The sequence below is a fragment of the Manis pentadactyla genome, chromosome 12, assembly GCF_030020395.1.
Source record: "Manis pentadactyla isolate mManPen7 chromosome 12, mManPen7.hap1, whole genome shotgun sequence".
Classification (NCBI taxonomy): domain Eukaryota; kingdom Metazoa; phylum Chordata; class Mammalia; order Pholidota; family Manidae; genus Manis; species Manis pentadactyla.
The window spans coordinates 3,309,115-3,325,576 of NC_080030.1; the positions used below are offsets into that span (position 1 = coordinate 3,309,115).

The 16,462-nt window shown below is 47.0% G+C and overlaps 1 protein-coding gene across 3 annotated transcripts; it reads right to left on the reverse strand.

Annotated features, from left to right (window-relative positions):
* Positions 1-986: 986 nt before the first annotated feature.
* On the reverse strand, positions 987-3,978 carry CD209 (CD209 molecule). 3 transcript variants are annotated; one of them, XM_036890826.2, is made up of 8 exons: positions 3,842-3,977; positions 3,635-3,706; positions 3,451-3,531; positions 3,092-3,154; positions 2,744-2,821; positions 2,364-2,515; positions 1,759-1,871; positions 987-1,370 (listed from the first exon to the last, which is right to left on the reverse strand). In XM_036890826.2, the coding sequence occupies exons 1-8, from the start codon at positions 3,879-3,881 to the stop codon at positions 1,229-1,231; spliced, it is 741 nt and encodes a 246-aa protein (XP_036746721.1). In that variant the 5' UTR covers positions 3,882-3,977; the 3' UTR covers positions 987-1,228. The 3 variants fall into 3 exon arrangements, with proteins under 3 accessions (XP_036746721.1, XP_036746725.1, XP_036746724.1); XM_036890830.2 differs by lacking the exon at positions 3,451-3,531 and having other exon boundaries at positions 3,842-3,978; XM_036890829.2 differs by lacking the exon at positions 3,092-3,154 and having other exon boundaries at positions 3,842-3,978.
* Between the last annotated feature and the right edge of the window lie 12,484 nt (positions 3,979-16,462).

Genomic DNA, 16,462 nt, shown 5'->3' on the forward strand with positions numbered 1-16,462 from the left:
AAGTGGCACAGAGAAGGGACAGAAGCCACACGAAAGAGTGGGCATTATTGACAAGGTAGGCAGCTGGCTGCGGCTGACCTCTGGAAGTTCGTGTGGAACATGGCCTCAGAGTTGTCTAAGTCAAGAGCAGACAGGGGTGGGGTATTATCCGTCAACTCCCATCAGTCATTGAGATGTATCCTATTTAGCATAACGAGGTGGGCAGAATAATATCCCCTGAAGGATGTCGGGGTCCTAATCCCCAGAAACTGTGGACATGCTGTGCTACGTGGAAAAGCAGGAATTAAGGCTGCTGAGAGAAATACGGTTACTGATCAGCTGACCGTAACATAGATTACACTGCGCTGCCCACGGAGCCAGCGGTAATCACAAGGGTCTTTAAAATGTGGGCCAGGGAAGCTGAAGAATTTTCGATCCATGAAATACGAGAAAGACTTTGAAGAACCGAGGGAGTCCCCAGGCTAGGAATGCAGGTGGCCTCTAGAAGCTGGGAAAGGCAAGAACACAGATTCTCTCCTAGAATCTCTGCTAAATCTCCTGGAATCTCCTAGAATGCAGCCCTGAAGCAATCAGCCCAATGACACCCATGCTGGACTCCCAACTCCCAGGGTTGGAAGATAATAAATGTGTGTTGTTTCTGCAGCATCAACAGGCAATGAAAACACACACCCAGAATTAACGTGTCTTAAATAGATATATGAAGAAAATCACGAACCTTCCCTGAAGCCCATTTTCAAGGTCCCTGAGCAAATAACTGGTTCTTGAATGAATGGATAGATAGATAGATAGATAGGCATATACTACATAGATGCATATTCCTGACCAAAATTACACACTGGCTCAAAACCGTATCTGGGAAATAAAATGCCCGGTGATAGAGAAAAACATCTTGAAAGAAGGCAATGTTCTAGTTTCCATCACACATATAATAAAAGTATAGTAACTGGAACTAATTGGCAAAGATATAGATGGTAAATACACCAAAATGCATACAGCAATGTGTGACTTTATTAACGGGGTGTCGTGAGGGGGCAGGGAGCTGAGACCACCAACGGAAGAAGAAAGGTGGTCTACAGACTATTGAGAAATGGCCCTTCGGGAGAAAGAGGTGTTAAACTGTAAGGATTTAGAAGACCTTGGTTCAGGAGGATGGGAATTCGCCCAAGGGGAAACCCTAGGTGGGTGGGGCCGGGGGCCAGGATGAGGGGTGGGGTCGGGACGGTGGCCCTCAGAGCCCAGGGCAGGGTGTCGAGGGCTTCTCGCAGGTCCAGAAATTTTCTGTGCTACATTTATTGTCATTCCAGCCATTTCCGCTCAGCTCTCCACAGTCTTCATTGTCATGATTGTTGGGTTCCCCTTCCTGCCAGAAGCTGTGAAAACCATCGGGGGGTGAGCCCCCCCACAGAGCCCACCCCAACCCACCCTCTGAGGAACTGGTGCCCGGCCTTTGACAGCAGAAGTCCAAGGACCAGCCAGAAGGTGCTGAGGAATTCAGAGGCAGTGTTTTCAACGTGTGGGTTCAAGCTTCACCTGTACCAGAACCAGCTCTGGCCAAATAAGGATGCAGATTCCCGGGCCCCCGACCTAGACTTAGAGAATCAGACCCCCACCCTCATCCCGGGGTGCATCCCCGGCTGTGCGCCTCCACCAAGGCCCTCGGAGGATAATTTCCAGTCCCTGAGTCTGAGCAGCCCCGGTTCGGGGTGCGGGTCTCTTACCTGCCCACCCCTCCTGGGGCCTTTGTCTCGGGGAGCTCACCTGAGCAGGAGTGGGGTGTCATCCACCCATTTCCAGGCCCCCTCGCTGTGGTGGTCGCTGAGTCCGATCCAGATGCGCTGGTTCTTTCTAGCATTCCAAACGGTCAGGAATTTCTGGGGTGGGGTGGGAGGGCGTCAGGAGGAAGAACCCTGAATGCCACCCATCCGGGCCATGTCTGCCAACATTCCCACGGTGCCCTGCTCCCAGGGGAGCTCTTTCTGCAGTCCAGCCGACTGCCCGACTTAGGTCGTATGTGCTCACATGTGTGTGTGCATGCCACGGATGTGTTCATGTGCATCCATGTATGCCACGGGGTAGCTGGTGTCTCAGTTCTCAGCAAAGTGCGGGGACGGATTATGGGTGATCTCAAGGGTAGCCTGAGTTCCCTTTCTGCCCTTACATGGGCTGCACTCATACTTGTTTTGCTCCCACATGACCTCCAAGTCCATATGGTTCCTCCTCCAGGAAGCCTTTCCTGACTGTGCCTCCCCACCCCAGCTTGGCCACCGAGCCTCCAGCTCTCACGGGGCAGAGGGTGGTGGCAGAAGGCTTTCTGCTGACCAGTCGCAGGGCCCAGCCCCAGACCGGAACCTTGCCCGGCCCACCTGCTCCTCAGTCGTGTTGACGATCACCAGCTGGGCCTTCATGCCCTGGCAGGCAGCGACGGAAGCTTTCCAGGCGTCCTTGGTCTGGGAGAAGAAGTAGCAGTTTCCCTGGAAGAACTCCCAATTCCAGGAGCAAGGGCGGCACAGGCCAGCTGGGGAGGTGGGGAGGGGCTGGGGCTGGCACCGCAGCTCGGCTCCCGCGCCCCCGATGCCTGCTTCAGACCTTAGGGACCCAGGGCTGCACTCCTGTTCAGCTCTTAGCTCAGTCTCCAAGAAGCTCATGAGAAAGCTCCTCCTCAGACTGGCAGCCAGAGAAGGGGGGTCCCCAGCCCCACCTGCAACCCTGAACCTCCCCCCTGACCTGGGCATCTGGCCCTTACCGAGGGTGGCATTCATCCAGGTCAGTTGCTGGAGGATGTCCTCAAAGCCTGACTGTCTCTGCTTCTGAGACACATCCTCTGGAAGAGGAGGACTTCGACTATTAAGCACCTACTGTGTGCTTGGTGCAGAGAGGGCCCCGGAGAACATTATCCATGGATTTCACTCCCGAGAGCCCATGATACAACTGAGGCTCCGAGAATGACTTGCTGGACACCGGCAGCCCCCGGGACCCCATGCACGGGGTCCAGTCTCCTCCCCAGCTTCTGTTCCCCCTCCCTTCACCTTGTCCAACGTCATGCAGCCTTGGGACCCTCTCCCACCTCGGAACCTGCCATCCAGCCTCTCACCCAAGCACTGGCTCCCCTGAGGGTCCGACTTCTCTCCCTGCAGGGACTGTTGGAGCCTGGAAACTACAACAGAGCAGAGAATTCCCCTGAGTGCTGACTGTAGACCTGACTGTGTCCAGCCCTGTTTCAAGGTCTCTGACAGTCTAAGCACCCCCACCCACGGAGGAAAATGAGCTGCGTGTCACAGTTGAGGAAACGGCTCAGAGAGGGCTAGTCACCAGCTCATGGTCACACAGGAGCTGACATGGAGCCCAAGAGCCCCAGCCCTAGTGGGTTCCGGGACTGTAGAAAAGGGCAAAGACCATTCCAGAGGCAAAACACAAAGTGGCCTGTCTCCAAGCCCCCAGCCCCTGACTCACCTTGAACCAGAGTGGTCACCAGGAGCATGAAGAAGCCCAGGGCGGTGAGAAGCAGCACAAGAGGGGCCCGTGTCAGACATCCTGCAGCACCGGCAGATGGGCGGGGCTGGGGGCTCGGGGACAGACCCTGCGCCACCCCGCCCAGCCTGCAGGGCGCCTTCCCAGGTGCCACCCGCCTCAGTACCTGGTAAGCTTCTGGAGTTCCAGGATAATCCAAGGTTTTTCTGCATTGATCGCCGGCCCTCAAATATCTCCTCTGAATAGGACAAAACACATTCAGCCGAGCTTTGAATCCTGCTGGACCCTGATGTCAGGCCAGACCCAGAATCCCCCCAGGACCCTGGCGCCCTGCCCTCCCCACCATCACCCCAGAGTCGGGGCCCAGGCTCACTGGAGCCATCTGGCTCCTCGGCGTCACACATCCCTGCCATCTCCCTCTGCTCTCTGCTCCTGTCTCCTCTCTGGACTATGGTCTTTATAACCCCCTGGAGCACCCCCCGCCCTCGCAGCCTGTCCTCTGCAGTCCATCCCTCCCCAGTTCAGGAAGAAGAATTGCAACAGGACGGGGAGACCACTTCCTCTCAGAAAAGTTGAGGCGGAGGGGGGGGGGTAGATGAAGGGCCCGATGCAAGTAGGAGAGAGGTCATGTAGGGTGGGGCAGAAGCCGCGTGTGCGACTCTGCTGCCAGAAGGCACTCTTCCAGGCCCTGTCCAGGGCTGGGACCTCCGGCCCCACGTCAGCAGATCCTCGGCTTCCTCCGCTGGGCAACGGAACAATTAGCCCGCCTCCCACGGGTGTTGAGATTTCATACAGTGCACCAGTAATGAGCATAAATCACCTATTCTAATGATAGATACTCAGAAGTCCTAGCACTTAGCCCGTGACCCACAGATCTCTGTGGTGTGTTCTTCCTCAACACAAGTAATAAACCCGAATTTGTTCAGCCACAGGTGTATTCCTGGTGGTGTTTGGCTGGTGGGGGGGGTGGGCATTGACAGTTCACACAATCACCCTACAAGAAAGGGGCAGTTATTATCCTGCTTTACAGATGAGGAAACTGAGAAACAGAGAGGGCAAGCAACTGCCTGCTCTCACACAGCTCGTAAACAGTAGGGCTGGGAGCTGGACCCAGGCAAGTTGACCTCTGAGTCCTTGTCTAGCCACTACACTAAGTAATTACTATTTTCCCCTTTTTAATTTTTAAGCATTTCATAGAGAGTCACTTTGAAACTATGTGTATCAAACTTTCAGTTTATATATGTATGGACTCCTGGATTTCTCTGATTCAGTTGGTTATATATTGCTCTTTTTTTAATCCAAAGTGAATATTTTATAGACAGCATATAATAGGATCATCTTTTTTTTTTATCCATTCTGTCAATCTCTACCTTTATTTGGAGAGTTTAATCCATTTATATTTAATGTAATTACTGATAAGGTATGGTTTATATCTGCCAATTTGCCTTTTTTCTTTAGATTATTTTATTTATGTCTTTCTTATTCCTCAGTTCCCCCATTCCTACCTTCTTTCGTGTTAATTAGATGTTTTCTAATGTATCATTTTGATTATTTTATTTTACTATATATGTTTGAATTACTTTCTTAGTGCTTACCCTGGGGATTACTATCAACATTTTAATCTATAGCAGATTAATACCATGTGCCACTATTATCACAAATTACACCTTTATACATGTGTGCCCATCAATTTAGACTTGTAATTGCATGATACAGTTGTCTTTTAAATCAGAGTAAAAAGGAGTTACAAACAAAAAATTACATTTACCTACATAGCTACCTTTACTGGTGCTCTTTATTCCTTCATGTGGACTGGGGATGCTGTCTAGTGTTCCTTCATCTCATCCTGAAAGACTCCCTTCATCTCTTTTATTATGGTGAAATACACATAAAATAAAATTTACCATTTAAACTCTACAGTTCAGTAGCACTTACTACTTTCACAATGTTATTGAATGTTGTTCAGCCATCATGACTATCTAGCCCCAGCACATTTTCATCACCCCAAAAGGAAATCTTATACCCATTAAGTAGTCACTCCCCATTCCCACATCTCCCCCACACCACAGAAACCACTAATCTACTTTCTGTCCCAAGGCATTTGCCTATTCTCCATATTTCATATAAATGGAATCACTTTCTTTCTATGGCTGAAGTGTGTTTTCCTGGTTATAAAATTCTTAGTTGACAGGTTTTTTTCTTTCAGCATTTAGAATATCCTCCTGCCTTCTGACCCCTGTGGTTTCTGATGATGAGAAATAAGCTCTTAATCTTACTAAAGATCACTTGTACATGATGAAACCCTTTTCTCTTGCTGTTTTCAAAATTCTTTGTCTTTGTCTTTGTCTTTCCATAGTTTGATGACTATGTGTCTAAGGTGTGGATCTCTTTGAGTTTCTCCTACTTGTATTTATTGAACACCAGGATGTGTAACCCAACACTTGCATCAAATTTTGGAAGTGTTCAGCATTTGAAGAATTATTTCTTCAGATATTCTTTCTGTTCTTTTCCCTCTTGCCTCTCTTTGACACTCCCATAATGCATACATTATTATACTTTTTGATGCCCCACAAGTCTCTGAAGTTCTATTCATTTTTCTTCATCTGTTCTCCAGACTGGATAACCTCAATGGAATGACTTTCAATTCTTGCTGATTCTTCCTTCTGCCTGTTCAAATCTACTGTTGGAGCTCTAGTGAAATTATCACTTCAGTTATTGTATTTTTTTAACAGTTCTTTTTTATTTTATTTATTTATTTTTATTTTGGTATCATTAATGTGCAATTACATGAGCAACATTGTCGTTACTAGACTCCTCCTATTATCAAGTCTCCACCACATACCCCATGACAGTCACTGTCCATCAGTGTAGTAAGATGCTATAGAATCACTACTTGTCTTCTCTGTGCTATACTGCCTTCCCTGTGTCCCCCCTGCTACATTATGTCTGCTAATCATAATGCCCCTTTTTCCCCTTATCCTTCCCTTCCCACCCATCCTCCCCAGTCCCTTTCTCTTTGGTAACTGTTAGTCCATTCTTGGGTTCTGTGAGTCTGCTGCTGTTTCATTCCTTCAGTTTTTGCTTTGTTCTTATGCTCCACACATGAGTGAAATCATTTGATACTTGTCTTTCTCCGCCTGGCTTATTTCACTGAACATAATACCCTCTACCTCTATCCATGTTGTTGCAAATGGTAGGATGTGTTTTCTTCTTATGGCTGAATAATATTCCATTGTGTATATGTACCCTTCTTCTTTATCCATTCATCTACTGATGGACACTTAGATTGCTTCCATTTCTTGGCTATTGTAAATAGTGCTGCGATAAACATAGGGGTGCATCTGTCTTTTTCAAACTGGGCTGCTGCATTCTTAGGGTAAATTCCTAAGAGTGGAATTCCTGGGTCAAATGGTATTTCTATTTTTAGTTTTTTGAGGAACCTCCATACTGCTTTCCACAATGGTTGAACTAGTTTACATTCCCACCAGCAGTGTAGGAGGGTTCCCCTTTCTCCACATCCTCACCAACATTTGTTGTTGTTTGTCTTTTGGATGGTGGTGATCCTTACTGGTGTGGGGTGATATCTCATTGTGGTTTTAATTTGCATTTCCCTGATGGTTATTGTATTTTTTTACTCCAAAATTACTACATGGTTCCTTTTTATAATTTCTATCACTTTACTGATATTCACTGTATGGTGACCTATTGTTCTCATACTTTTCTTTAGTTCATTAGATTTTATTTCTTTTAGCTCTTTGAGCATATCAAAAATAGCTGATTTAAAGTCTTTGTCTAATAACTCCAACATCTGAGCTTTCTCAGGAACAGTTGCTATTCACCGCTTTTTTTCCTGTAATATTTTCATGTTTTGTATCTCATATTTTTTTGTTGAAAACTGGATAATTTGAATACTATAATAAGACGTCTATGAAAATAGATTCTCCCTCCTCCTAATGTTTGTCATTGCTGTTTGCTGTGGTTATGTTTTGTTTGCTTAATGACTTTTATGATCTAATTCTGTGAAATCTATATTCTCTTTCATATGTGGCCACTAAAATATCTAACCAGCTTAGTGATTAACTAAGGAATAGAAAGAAATTTCCTTGAATGGCTGAAACTAAAAAGCCCAAGGGTCTCTGTGTGCTCAGACATGACTTCAAGACTGCCAGGAAATTTGCCACTCTGTGTTAGTCTTTATTTCCTGCTTTCAAAAAGCCGCAGAATCAACCAGAAATGAGAATTTGGGGCCTTTCACATCTCTCCTGGGGATGCCCACAACCCTACACATGTGCACGTGGACCTTCCAGATTCCCAGGAATATGCTGGAACTTTTCAAAGCCCATAGGGACCTCTCAATCCTTAACTTCCCCTTTTACGATTTTTGGTTAGGTTATCATGTGGCCCAGCTGTTATCCATTGCTTCAGGCAGCTGTGATGGTAAATGTTTGACAAGTATACTTAGAGGAGAGACTTTCAGCAATGGTCAAGTTCAAGTGAGTTCAGTTAAAGACAAGACTTTTGAGTGAGGTCTTCCAGGGAACCACTAGACAGGTCAAATAATGACCCCTTCTTGGCAATGAGGTTTTTTTAAAAATTTCAACTGTGTTCCCTCCCTCTAGTACTCAGAAATAGGCTATTTTTCAAGACTACTTCTGAGTTGGACAGTGGGGAACAGGACTAGGGTAAGTTACAACTCCACCAGGCTTGCTATTCTTTACTGTGATTCACCCATTTTTCTTGACTAAATGCTCCCTGAATTACTGTAAGCTTTGGTTGATTTCCAGAGTTCTAAAAATGCTGATTCTGACAAATTTTGTAGTTTATTCCATTGCTTTTATGGAAGGACAAAATCTACTCTGCCACTTTTGCTGATGTTCCCTTTTTTTCCCCATTTTTTTTTTTATACTTAAATTATCTTTGACTTAAGCCAGTGGAAGCCTTTGATGCAGGCCTCTGTGTCTTTCTGACACATGCCTCTCATGTTTTTGCTGATCAGTCTTCCTTCCTGGTGGTTCATGACCTCAGGAATTTCCCAGGTGAAATCTGAAACTGGCCTCTGTGTCCAGAGGGTAGGGACAGAACAGAGAGGCATACCACTCCAGTTCGGGAGGTGGCGGCTTTAACAGGCAAGGTGCACACGCAAGGCTTTGTCTTAGGCAGCCAGAAGACGAATAGATCTCTGCACCTGCTGAAAAATCGTAAAAGTTTATATAGAGGACTTAATGGGGTTCCGTTATGCATACTGTCCTCTCAACGACAGAGTACTCCCTTGAGACTGGGTCCTTGAAAATGCCTCCCACTCTGGGAATGAGGGGGCAGAGCATACATTTCAAGGACAGGGGAGAGGGTGAGGGGACTCCAGTTGCCAAGTCCAGCCATGGGCCAGTGGTAAGTCACATCCTCTCCATGAATCTCTTTCAATACTTCCTTTCTGGTCTAACGAGATGTTCCAGGATTCCCCCCCACACCCCCGTCCTAACTTCTGGAATCACCCATTTTCCCAAGGAGCCCCAGGTGCATTGTGGAGAGTGGCCTTCAGAAACCAAGACCTGTGTGTTAACATGTGCTGATTATTACCAGGGTACCACTGGTCCCAGGAACACACAAGCACACACACATAATTCTCTATATATCTTGAAAATCATGAGTTTACACCAACATCTCCAATTAAATACAATAATCCTCATTCTAGTTTTCTCTCCGCTCATCTTTGTAACACCCTTCTCTGAGAGTGGGAAACCTGGTTCCCGTTATCCCAAATTTATTTACTTATTTATTTATTGCATCCACCGCCCCATCCCCACCTATAACCCTTCTACCTCTTCCACCACCATCTCCTGTCCTGCGTGGATGCCTTTCTCCACTGTGCTTGGGCACTAATCCCTCCCACCAGGCAGACAGACCCCGGTGTTGCTCTTTCCCACCGCACTTGGGCTCTGACATGCCAGACCTGGCCAACCCTCCACAGGGACGCCCTCCTGTCCGGATTTGGACTGCAACACGTTAGTGGCCACCATTCGCACATTTGCTCTTGCCGTCCAGGAACTGGCTGAGGGGCTCTGTTTCCCTGAGCACATCTCCATCCGTGCAAGCCCACCCACACCCAGAGCTAGTGTCTGCCTGCTGGCTGGTACGGAAGCCACCACCGCTGCCAGTTCACCTACGGAGGGCTCATTCTATCTCTGAAATCCAGCTCATCAAGGCTTCCTTGCATTTATACCCTTATCTACCCCTGTTGAAAAGTATGGATCATTCCAGTTGTCACCATGAAAGCGAGGGTCCGCTGAGTCCTTGTACACTCTAACCAGAAGGAGAAACCCTACCACGATTCCTCGAGCACTTATTATGTGCTAAATGCCTTTTGGACATGATCTCAGTTAATCCCTATAACACAGCTACTATTGTTCCCCTTTTTCTTATGAGAAAACAGAGGCTCAGAGATTACTTCACTTCATAAATGCTGCAGCCTGAGGCTCAGACCAGAAAAGCGTATCATTTCTATTTGCCTCTGTGCCCCCAACACAAAATGGCTCAAAAAAAGAGAGGGAGGAGGTTTGATGGGTTGCCTCTTATATTTGGGGAGCCTAAGGGAGAGAAGAAGGGCTGGATTCATGCAGAAAATTTGTTTGTCTACCTGCTATCTCCCTGAGGATGTAACCTTCTAGACCAAGGGCTGGCAAACATTTTCTGGAAAGAGCCAGGTAGCAAATACTTTATGACCTTGAGGGTCATACACCCTCCGCCTCAACAACTCAATTCTGCCACTGTAACGTGTAAGCACCACAGACAGCGTGTGAGTGAATGGGAAGGTCTGTTTCACTAAACTTTATAAAAACAGCTGGGGGCTTGGCTGCTCAGAGGCAGGAGGCCGAGTCTATTTTCTTCTCTGCTCTATCCCCACTGTCAAGATCACTGCCCAGCACACAGTAGGTACTCCATCAGAGTTTGTTAAATGTATGAGTAAATGAATCACGATGCCTGTATGTTCCTGAAGCAGAAACACCACCAGAATGGCTGGTGCTGGTGGACCGGTTGACCAGAGCGCAGGAGATCCAAGCTGGGTTATATACTGCAGGGCATTTGGAAGAGTTTGTGTTCCTTAAAGAAAGGGACAGGGAAACAAATCTTACTTTCTTTATAAAATACAAATCTGTTTGGGACTAACAGGCCTGCTGTTTCTCATGACAAGCCTGTGAGGTGGGTTTGGACTATAGACTGAATGTGTTCTGCCAGAATCCCTCTGTTGAGACTTAGTCCTCAGTGTGACGGTCTTTGGAGGAGGCCTTCAGGAGGTGATTAGATCATGAATGGGGTTAGCGCCCTTGTGAAAGAGACCCCAGAGATCTTCACCGCCTCCTCCACCATGTGAGGACACGGAGATGGCTGTCTCTGAACCAGGAAGTGGATTCTCACCACGTATGGAACCTGCTGGTTCCTCGATCCTGGACTTTCAGCTTCTAAAACTGTAGAAAGCAAAGGTGGTTGTCGGAGCCAGCCAGTCTATGGTATTTTGTTACAGCGACCGGAGCAGGTTAAGACGGTTTGTGTCCCCATTTCACACAGGGGGGGCAACTGAGATTCAGAGAGCTGAGGCCTGCTCGTGGCCACACAGCTGGAGGCAGAGCTGGGGTGCAAAGCCGGGTCTGTCCTGTTTGGCACGCCCTTCATGCCCAGCTGCACTTCCTGAGGAGGTGGTGGCTTTTGCAACTCCAGACACACATCCTCAGAGCCACAAGCAGCAACCCCTTGGGAAGGCCAGACAAGATTCTCTCTTGTGGGTGGGCTATTCTACCACATTCATTATTAGCACTGTTGCTTAGCATTCAATGACTCTTGACTGAATCCTGGACGAGCCATTTCGTTTTCCCTCCTAGGGCTCTGGAATCCTGCTGAAGAACTTTCATTTCCTCCTGGAAGTCACACTTTCATTTCCTGATCTTGGCACATGCTGAAAACGCCCCTTCTTCCACCACTGGTTCCATCTCTGCTCAAACAATCCGTCCTTCAGAATGGAACCTCCTTCTGGAAGCTCTCCAGTGTGTTCCACGATCCACCAAGCAGTTCTCCAGTTCTCAGCCGACACCACCTGGATGTCCCACAAGCTTAACTCAATTCTGACATCATCAACCTGGAGACAGCGTCAGATCTGTCTTTTAAAAGAGTCAAAGGAGTACATTTTAAAGATCTTACAGGCTTTATGCAGTGATTCATGAATCAGGCAGCCAGCCCATGTCACAGACAGCAAGGAGCTCTGAAGAGCTGCACAAGGGCAAGAGACGTTACAGGCAGAAGGGAGCAGAATAAGGAAGGTGTCCTAGGCAAAAAAGGGGGTTGGTGATTGCAAGGGAACTGTGCCTGTGCGGGATGGCAGGGGTCTGTCTACCAGGCAGATTGCCTGTCCAGCTCTGACCAGCTGATCCCTGATTTAAGAGTCCCCTTCTGGGAGAGCAGAAACTGTAATTAAGTCTTGGTTTGGTGAATGGGGCTTAGTTTAAGTGATGACATTTCAGACCTGTTGTCTTTTTTTTTTTAACAGATCACAGAGGTGCATCCTATAAGATCCCACAAGACTGTCCCCAACTTCACACACCAACTTCAGGTCCAGGTCACCTGTACTTTTGACCTATTGGCTATGAATCAGGGGTTCCCGTGATCCCTTCATGGGGTCTGATAATTTGTTAGAATGACTCACAAACCCCTGGTGAGACAGGAAGGCAGCAGGGTGTAACTCCTGTCCTGTTTAGAGTAGTGTGGGCCCTGGAAAAGGACACAGTCTGAAGAAACAGGGTACTTGAAATTGAAACAAAGTAACAGTTTATTCCGCATGGGGACCCACTGGTATAGAACAGCTCATTGCCCATAGTCGCATAGGCCCATTAGCTTACAACAGAGTATCCGGGAAACCTTCACAGACACAGATTAAAATATAACTAGCATTCTGGCTGCATCTATAGCAAACTCCCACTGCAGCAGGTATAAAACCCGAGACACCAACGGTCCCAGCGGCAACCCTCCCCTCCTTGCACCTGCGGGGAGTGGCACACTTCCTCTCATCCTGAATAAAGCTCTCTCTCTCTGTGACTCAAGAAAAACTCTGTGAATCTTCTGCCTTGTCAGTTCACAAAGTTCATTCTTGCAACTCCGTGAACAAGAACCCTGGCACCACTGGGAAACATTTATTTGCATTTACCAGTTTTTTTTTTTTTGGGAGGGCATCTCTCATATTTGTTGATCACATGGTTGTTAACAACAATAAAATTCTGTATAGGGGACTCAATGCACAATCATTAATCAACCCCAAGCCTAATTCTCAACAGTCTCCAATCTTCTGAAGCATAACGAACAAGTTCTTACATGGTGAACAAATTCTTACATAGTGAATAAGTTCTTACATGGTGAACAGTGCAAGGGCAGTCATCACAGAAACTTTCGGTTTGGATCACACATTATGAACTATAAACAATCAGGTCAAATGTGAATATTCGTTTGATTTTTATACTTGATTTATATACATTTACCGGTTTTTTATAAAGGATGTAGATGCTCAGCCAGATGGGGCGGTCCGGAAGGGTCCAAGCACAAGAGCCTCTGTCCCCCTGGACGTGGCCTGTGCCCCCGCAAAGGCTTCACCAACCGGGAAGCTCATCAGATCTTGTGGGTGAAGAGTTTTTGTAGAGTTTTATCTCCAGCCCCCAAAGTTGCAGCCTCCAACCACTTAGGTCTTTCTGGAGACCAGACCCATCCTGAGGCTAATTAGCGTCCCCCCCTCCGCCCCGTCCCTGTCACCTCATTAGCATAAACTCAGGTGTGATCAAAAAGGCCCTTTATGAATAACAAAAGGCACTCCTAACACCTAGGAAGTTATAAGGATTTTAGGAGCTCTGAGCCAGGAACCAGGCGTACAAACACCAAATATATTTCCTATTACACCACAGAAGCCATCCTGGATTCCTCCCAGGCTGTGTCAAGGGCCTCTTCCCGGCTCTCCCAACCGCTTCACACACCTGCAGAAATCCCACGCTTTCTGACCTGCCTCCCTCTCTAGTCTGTGAGTTCCACCTGGGGACACTCGCTCAAAGTAGGTGTTCAACAAGTGTCCAGCGGAAAAATGAAGTAAGCGGGCAGATGTTAGCTCATTCCCCTGCTCAGTTCAACCTGTACACGGACACGCACGGCCGCCCAGTCCTGCGTCCCCACCGGTTTTGTCAACTGTCTCTCGCGCTGACAGATCTCATCATCTTTTAATGCCGCTTCCTCCAGGAAGCCTTCCTTCCATACCCACTTGGAGCCCTTTCCCAAACTCATTGGGCTACAGAGACTCTATCACACCCCGTAAGCTTTGATCTGACAGCCGGAAGTTTTCCCCCACGATCTGCCCCCGATCAGAACCCACTTAAGCTCCGCCTGGCTCAGACAAGCGCCACCTGTGGCTTTCGAGCCATCATTCTCCCCTTCTTTGAAATGTGGGCCAGACTGGGCTGACCTCACGGAAACTTTCCAGCAGCGGAATTCTAGTCCCTCGGCTAACAACCACAGACCAGGAGACCACCGTGGCATGCAGGCAGGAGGGGTCAGGGCACCGGGAGACTGCTGGTTTCCCACCAGGCTGAACAGCGCCGCCTGGTGGTCAAGGCGCTTCAAACACAGGGACCACCCCTTGCTACCTCCTTCCCTTTGCAGGGCCCGAGTCCTCTGCCTGGCATGCCTCCCTTCCTCCATGATGTTCTTGACAGTGACATCGCAATCCTCCGGGTCTGCTTATTTTCTTCGTATTGAGTATTAGCCCCTCGTGGGCACTGCGGCCCTCGAGAGCTCCGAGAAGCCTGTGCCCCTCCGCGGCCGTTCTGCCTTGCAGTAAAGCGGGCTCCTGGCTGGGCTGCTGCATCAGCCCCGAAGGCTCCATTCCTGGTGAAGCAGGTGAACTGTGCCTCACATCTTGGAACAGGGAGACTTCCAAGAACATGGGCATGCTTCTCCCACCTTTGGGGAAACCCTCCTCTGCCCTCTACTGTCACCAGACTTCTTGAAAATGGGTTTTCCTCACTGTGGTCTTCCCCGCCCTCTTACCTCTTCTTGGCCTCCCGGCCTCCCACCGCTCTGGAAGTTCACATAATGTTGCTCAGTGATAGAATCCAGACACAAAGGGACAGACCCTGTCTGATCCCACTCCCAGGAGGTCCCTAGAGGAGCCCCATCCACAGAGACAGAAAGTGGGTGGTGGGGCTGGGGGCTGGGGGAGGGGGTGGGGAGAGAGTGTTTCATGAGAACAGAGTTTATATTTGGGGATGATGAGAAAGTTTTGAAACTAGATAGCGGCGATGTTGGCACAGCCTTGTGAACGTACTTAATGTCACTGAATTGTACACTTCAAATTGCAAGTGTTGGTTGGTAGCTAGATTAATGTAGTCATCAAATTAAATATATTCATGTAGTTCAAAGAAGAATTGGTTTATCCAGAGGATTAATCTTCTGGAGGTGAATTTCAATCAGAGAATTTCGATCAGAGATATTTTATAGCGTTCTACCTCCTTCTTCTATTCCAATAGCTAAAATGAGATTCGTCGTGGTGTTCTTTATGGATTCCCGTCTGTGAAACTGATAATTCTGCAACAACAAGGGCAGATTACTTGATCTTTCTGTGCCTCAGTTTTCTCATTTACAAATTGGAGATTAAAATGGTACCTACCTCAGAGGTTTGATACGAGGATTAAGTAAATTAATGTTTGGGTACTGAGAACAGGATCTGGCCCGTTGTAAGCATGTACCAGCCATGACCACCAACTATTTATTCTAGTAACATTGGTATAAATGGATGATTTGCTCTCATGTGCAATATATTTATCTTTTTTGCTTACTTACTGTTCTCTGAAATGTGGAGAAACAACTCTGGATTAGGAGTAAGGAATAATGGATTTTACTCCCAAATCTGCCAATAGTTTATTGGTGGCTTTGAGTAAACTGGGCCTCAGCTTCTCATTTACAGAATCTACATGGTTGAATCCCAGCTTTATAATACATAAGAATCATGTGAGGTGCTTGGGCGAAAGTGTAGATGTCTCAGCCTCTCATCAAACATCTTGATTCTGGAAGCCTGGGGATAGGCTGCAAGGAAGAACATTTTAAAAAAGTTCATAAGTGCATCAGATGCAGGTGGTCCATGGACCACACACTGGGACATATTAGACTAGATGACCTCTCATTTCTCCCTATTTGGTACTCAAATGTAGACAACTGTGATTCAAAGTCATAAACAAAATTGTTTCTCTGGAGGTTTAAATATCTTATAAATGTCCTATAAAATGCATGAAAACTCATTTCAAAACCTGTATTAAGTCTACATTGTGACTGCCTCTGGTTATTTGTTAAAAAAAAATTGCAAGTATTGGGTTACATACATGTTATCACAATTAAAATTTTTCCGAAAAAAAGGAAGAGGGCGGAAGCTGCTATAACCTCTAAAAGCCTAGGCTCAGACCTAGCCCATCATCATTTCTGACTGGTCAGAACCAGTGTCAAAGCCAATTCAAATTCAAGTCCTGCCTCGTCATAGGAGGAGTGAAATATATTAGGGCTTTTCTTCCCTCTATGAGAAAACCTACGAGGTCTAAGCTCACACTAATCGATGCTCATTACAAATTTTGAATCCAAAGTTGAACCCAGAAAAATATTTTGACTGTATTCAAATTTGTTACCAGCTAAATACTGAGAGAAGAGACTTTTGATAAATTTGAATATGCAAAATTCGACTTCGAGGAAACAATAACCGTGTGGCACACAGACACACACACACAGACACACACACACACAGACACACACACACACCCCACAGTGGTAGAATTGACCGTTGGTCAAAGTTGGACAGAAAGAGCCCAATTAATGAATCAAATGTTTCCAAAACGCACACAGTAAAAATGTTCCTGATAAAAATGATTTCCATCAAGTAAAAATGAAGTTTGAAAAAAATCTGGAAACAGTTTAACAGCCCTGAATAGGA

Excerpts from the sequence above, each read along its gene's own strand:
- CD209 (XM_036890826.2), bottom strand. The coding sequence starts at position 3,881 with ATGGCAGGGATGTGTGACGCCGAGGAGCCAGATGGCTCCA. Across the intron at positions 3,707-3,841 it reads CGAGGAGCCAGATGGCTCCA|AGGAGATATTTGAGGGCCGG; the intron begins GTGAGCCTGGGC and ends TGTCCTATTCAG. Across the intron at positions 1,872-2,363 it reads TCAACACGACTGAGGAGCAG|AAATTCCTGACCGTTTGGAA; the intron begins GTGGGCCGGGCA and ends ACCCCACCCCAG.